Consider the following 5,967-nt stretch of genomic DNA (forward strand, 5'->3'; position numbering starts at 1 on the left):
AAGAGCTTGGCAAAACTCCCAAAGCACAACCGTGGAACAAGACTTTGATGGGTTTGTTTACATAAAAGTAAACGTTTCTGTAGAACAAACAACACCTGGATCAAGACAACAGGTCGTGGGTTACGAGAAGATGTCCATAGTGTTTTAACTTGGTAAGGGTCACTTTAGCTAGAAAGAGCTCCCACAGTAAAAGTAAATGTTTCTGTAGAACAAACAACACCTGGATCAAGACAACACATCGTGGGTTAAGAGAAGATGTCCATAGTGTTTTAACTTGGTAAGGGTCACTTTAGCTAGAAAGAGCTCCCACAAATCAAAAGGAAGACAGGAATGCTGACAGGCATGCGGCCAAGGGCAAGGGCAGCAGCCGGAGCCTGGGACGAGGGGTGGCCGCGTGTAGTCCTGGCCACCCACCACACACCCGAAGATCAGGAAGCAGCACAGGTGGCTGTGTCCGGGGGTTCTCTCCCTGTGACCCGGCCGCCCCTCCCGTCTGAAAGGGCACTCCAGGCACAATGCTGGAGTCCTTGCAGAGGGGCCCAGCACACGCCCCAAACCTCAAAAGGACTTGAGCCCAGGCCTTTGCGGGAAATGGAAACGGCCCACACTGCCCAGCAGAGACTCAGGGAAACCAAATGAGGCCCATAGCCCCAGAAACTTCCACTGGGCTGGGGGAGCGGGTGAGGAGATAAAGGTAAAAGATCAGGCCAGAGACGTGCCTCACTGGCATCCCTGATGCGAGCATTCCAGGCAGAGAGAGCGGCGAGGAACCAGGACCCTCCCCACCTGAGTCTGAAACAGCCCCCAAACAAAGGGAAGGGACGGGAGGCCAGTTTCTAGAAAGAAGAACGCAGCAAGCAGGGGTGGCAGTATTAATAATGAATGAGGGAGAGAAACTTTAATGGTACAATTCATTATTTATTCTTCACCCAGTAAGTGCGTGGCCCCCGTTCTATGCCACTCACTCTTAGGTACTTGGGATACGTCAATCAACAAAACAGATTTTTAAAGATCCCTGCCCTTGTAGGCTTCAAGTGCAGACGGGGGTACATTACACAGTGAGCCGACTGCACGGTCAGTAAGAAGGTGGTCGTGTGCGCTTCGGATGGGCTCGCGAAGGACTCGAGTAAAGCAGGAGGTGAGCGGGGCCCCTGTGGCCGACCCGGTGGGGGTGATGGGGGGCCAGAGCAGGACCCGCTGACTTTGGGGCACAGCGAGAGAACTCTGTGTTTGGCCTCTGAGATGGGAGCGTTTTCTGAAAGGTTCTGAGCAGAGGACAGACATTTCTTGAGATTGTTCTGGCATTCTGAAGAAATTAGAAAAAAAAATTTTGTAATTCTAATAGGATGAAGAAATTAATAAAGTAAAATTAGATATTAAAAATCAAAATACAAAAAATTGAAAATAGGAAATTGAAAGAAAATATAGATTGAAATTGCCAATATTCTGTATATGTCAATTTTATATAGTTCGAACTAAATCTAGCAAGTTTGTCAAACAGATAAAAGAAAACACAAACAACGTTAAGAATGAGAAAAGAGATATTAATAACCACAGAGATACGAGTACTTTTTAAATTGTGGGAAAATCCTATTCAAAATTTAAATGGAATGGACAATTTATATGAAAAGAAAAATTATATCAAAATGAGTTAAAATTCTGAAAAGACCAATAACCAAGGAGGAATTAGGAAAAAATGGGACTATTTTTTAATAGGGTTCTGGGTCCAAGAAACAATGAATCCCAATGGCATTAATGGATAGAAAAGTTCCTAATTCATGTTATGAGTACAGGGAACATCCCTGCTGTAAAACTTGACAAAGACGGGCGGTCCCAGCATGAGGTCCTCGAGCTGTACAGCACAGGTGGGAGACTGAAGGGTAAGATCTGTCCCCATCGGCTCGGGGGCTCTGCCCTGCGTGTGAAGGAAGGAAAGGGGTGTGCACTCTAAGCCCATCTTTCTGGGCCTTCTCAGACCCAACTGGCCCATGCAGAGTGAACAGCACTCAGGGCCAGGGGTACTCAGGCACTCACTGGGTAGACGGACAGACGGACAGCCGCTGCGCCCTCCAAGACTCCGTCTGACTCACTGGTTTTGTCCTGCAGCCAGTGGCCTGGTGTGGGAGACCTTCATGTGCTTGCAGCCGGGGCTGTGGCTTGGCCCTGGTGCTGACCCTGTCCTGCTGCTCCTCACCTGTCTCCTCACCTGTAACATGACTCTCTGTGGGCCGTGCGGTGGTACCGGGTCTGGGTCTCACATGTCCCCTCTCTGACCTCCCCTGTCCCACCTTGGCCTCGTTCGAGTACAGGAGCGGGAGGCTGCGGCGGCAGGCTCAAGAAGAGGACAGCACTGTCCTGATCGACACAGCCCCCCCCAGGACAGAGAAGGGGTGCTCTTACAGGAGCACGGCCAACGCCTCAGAGGTAATAGTGCTATATGACTGTCCCCAGGCTCTGGGACAGGAGGCCGGCGGGGTGGGGCAGTTGTGTGACTTAGGTCCTCCCCATGACTTGGCCTGTGCTCCCACCCTGGGTGCAGAGCCTTTGGGATGTGGATGTGGTGTCCACCGTGTTTTCCCAGGTGCCCTCCTGTGTTCCGCAGCGTCCCCCAAGCCCTCAGCCACCCTGGGTGATGGGAGGGAGATGTCCTTGATGCACACAGTCAGGCCACCGCCCGCCGTGCTGGCCACAAAGGGATGTGCAGAAATCGCTGATGGTTAGGCCTGGGCCTCAGGGGAGGGTAAAACCTGGTCCAGGCAAAGGTGGGACCACGGCCAGGTTCCCAGCAGCCGGGGCCATCCGGCCTGGAGGCAGGTCAGGGAGACCAGAGCAACGAGCCCCGCGAGACGCACATGAAGGGGTAAGACGCAGCCGTGCTACTTCTTGCCAGCGTTTGCGGCGTGACACACCGGCACGTCCCAGTGGGCGCAGAGGTGTGGCGATGGCCGGAAGGCACCAAGCCCGGGCAGCAGGGCCGGGGGAGGAGCAGGCTGCGGCGACGGCCTGAGCATCAGTTGCCTAAGAACGAAAAACTAAACACAGCACGGGTGACAGCTGTTGGTTCTGGGGGGTCGAACGTGGGAGCTTGTGACATGGTTTCTCGTCCTGTTCTGCATGTGACACTTTAGAGGTAGGGTCAGACTCGGGGTTGGGGGGGTGTTAAGGTACTTGCTGGGTAAGGTCGCGGCCACGCTGCCCACCTGGCCCGGCAGCTCCTCCACCATCCGCCGCAGGGTCTTCTACAGCCCGGGTGTCTGGGCAGGGGAGGAGCGGGACGCAGCAGGGTGGCGCGGCAGGTGTCACTGCTGCCCGCTCCTCCCAGCCAGGTGCGCAGCAGGTGGCAGCCGGCTCAGCAGGGAGCCCCGCCAAGCCCCTGATCAGTGAGCCCCTCCCAGCGTCTGCTGGCACGCCCGTGCTGGCCCTGGGCGTGGGGACACAGCTGGGGCGCTTGTGGGTGGCTGCAGGAGGACCGGCCCCAACAGCCATGCCGGCCTCCCTCACCCTGCGGTCCCTCCCGAGGCGGTTCTGGTGCCATAAGCTGCATGCAGGGGTGGTGGGGGTGCAGGGGCCTGGGAGGGTGATCCACCCACAGCCAGGGGGACACAGCGCAAAGGGGGTCTCCACCAATGAATGGGGTGGGGAGGCCTCTGCCTCCTGTTCCGGCCTGAGGACACGCTGGGAAACGTCCCTTCCTCCATCCTCTGGCTGTTCAGCCCCCAGACTCGGAGCCGTCCCTGACTCTTACCCCTGGGCCCCACACCTTTCCCACCTTCACATCTCTCTGGTCCTCTTCTGCCTGCTGCACTGCTCCTGCCTGCCCAGAGCCACCGTCATCTCCGCAGGGGACACATTGGCCGCCTGGCCGCCTCCCAGCACCACCCTGCCCACCCTGCTCTCCACTCAGCACCAGAGAGACCCTTGTTAAAAGTAGAGGCCCTAACCCCACACCTGTGAGCCCAGCTGCTGTTAAGAGAATACACAGGTAGTGACAATGTTGCTGGGGACGTGCAGACATTGGAGTGTCTGCGCCATGTTATGGATGCTGGTGGGTTGTAAGACTGAACCACAGCTGTGGACATCAGGACAGGGGCTCCCTCGGGAAGGCAAACGTAAGATTAGCACACGATCCCCCTCCGGGTATACACCCAAAAGAACTGAAAGCAGGGTCTCCAGGAGACACGTGTGTGCCCGTGTTCACACAGCAGTATTCACAACAGCTGAAAGGCGCGTGTTAACTTGCTGCAGCTGTCACAGCGAAGTCGCACAGACTGGGGCTGAAACACAAGCATTTCTTTTCTCACAGTCATGGAGGCTGGAAGGCCAAGGTTCAGGTGCTGGCAGCCTGGCTCCTCCTGAGACCTCTCTCTGGCTTGGGATGGTTTCCCCCTGTGTCCCTGCATGGCCTTTTCTTTGTGTGGGCACATCCATCGTGTCTCTCTCTCTTCTTACAAGGACACCAGTCCTACTGGATTAGGGTCCCATTCTAATTTAATCACTTCTCTTTCATGACCTATTCTCCAAATACAGTCACATTCTGAGTTACTGGAGGTTGGGACTTCAACATATAAATTTTGGAGAAACATAATTCAGCTCATAACAAGGTGGAAGCAACTCAAGTGTCCATCTCTGGATGAATGGGTAAGCAAAGCGGTGGCACATCCGTACAGCGGAATACTGGTCAGCCCTGAGAAGAAAGGAAGTTCTGACACCTGCTACAACATGGATGACCTTGAGGACATCGTGTTAAGTGAATAAGCCAGTCACAAAAAGACAAATGCGGTACTGTGTGATTCCACTTATATGAGGTACCTAGAGTTGTCGACTTCTTAGAAGCAGAAAGTAGAACGGGGGTGCAGGGGCTAGGGCTCAGGAAACGGGAAGTTATTGTTTAATGCTGTAGAGTTTCAGTTTTGTAAGATTAAGAGTTCCAGAAATGGATGGTGGTGACAGTTGCACAACACTGTGAATGTCCTTAATACCAAAGAACTGTGAACTTAAAAATGGTGAAGATGATAAAAAATAAAAATAAAAAAGTAGACAGCTCTCATCTGCTCAGAACCCTCCAGTACTCCACTCTTTGTGTGTGAAAGCCGAAGTCATTACTTGGCCACACAGCAGCCGTGGTCCCACGCCACCATCCGTCCAACAGTGTCCCCTCTGATCAGAAGCTTCAGTCCCTTCATTCCAAGACTGACCCCCTCCCTGTACTCACACCTACTGTGATATAACGATTCTAAACTTTCATGTAAAGGTGGGCTATATTATATCTTTTCAGAAAATCATGCCTTTTGCCAATATCGTGTCTAGAAAATTGTGTCTCTACCCATAATTATGCTATCTTAAGATCTATTTTTAAAGTTTGATCAGGTTTTGCTTGTTCTCTTTTGTTTGAAAGGCATTGGGTATGCCTCATGTATTATTTTGCATATTTACAAATTGAGTCAATCCATGAACATGGTGTGCCCCTTCCTTTATTTAGACCCACTTTAATTTCTCTTTCATTGCTTTCAATGTCATCTTTCCCATCTTTTAGTAGATGCATCCCAAATGGTATTATCTTAAAGTTTTCACTTTCTGTTTGTCACAAGTATATAGAACGTATTTGTTTGTTTGTTTGTTTGTTTAGCAGCTGGGCAGTACAGGACACAAACCCTGGGATTTGTTTATTTTTCATATTAACATTGTATACACTGACTTTGCTAAGTTTACTTAATTCTAAGTTTGTAGAGCCTTTTACATTTTCTAGAACACAATCATGTTGCTCACAAATAATTTTATTCTTTCTAGTTCTTATACTTTTTATTTCTTTTATTGTCTTATTGCACTGATTAGCATCTTTAGTACAATGTGGTGATAGGAATCTTTGCCTCATTCCCAGTATCAAAGGAAAAACTCCTGATACTTTCCTGAGTGTGATGTTTGCTGTCATTTTTTTTTTTTTTTTTTTTTTAAAAAGATGACCGGTAA

At 51.1% G+C, this 5,967-nt stretch overlaps 1 protein-coding gene across 1 annotated transcript in view; it reads left to right on the top strand.

Moving 5' to 3' along the window:
- Positions 1-5,967, top strand: part of ANO7 (anoctamin 7) — a 17,316-nt gene that overhangs the window by 871 nt on the left and 10,478 nt on the right. The window contains exons 2-4 of the mRNA XM_008578371.1: positions 2,107-2,245; positions 2,310-2,424; positions 3,323-3,380. Of these exons, the coding sequence (XP_008576593.1) occupies positions 2,107-2,245; positions 2,310-2,424; positions 3,323-3,380 (312 nt within the window). The remainder of the gene's footprint in view (positions 1-2,106; positions 2,246-2,309; positions 2,425-3,322; positions 3,381-5,967) is intronic.

The sequence above is a fragment of the Galeopterus variegatus genome, unplaced genomic scaffold, assembly GCF_000696425.1.
Source record: "Galeopterus variegatus unplaced genomic scaffold, G_variegatus-3.0.2 Scaffold1671, whole genome shotgun sequence".
NCBI classification, from domain to species: domain Eukaryota; kingdom Metazoa; phylum Chordata; class Mammalia; order Dermoptera; family Cynocephalidae; genus Galeopterus; species Galeopterus variegatus.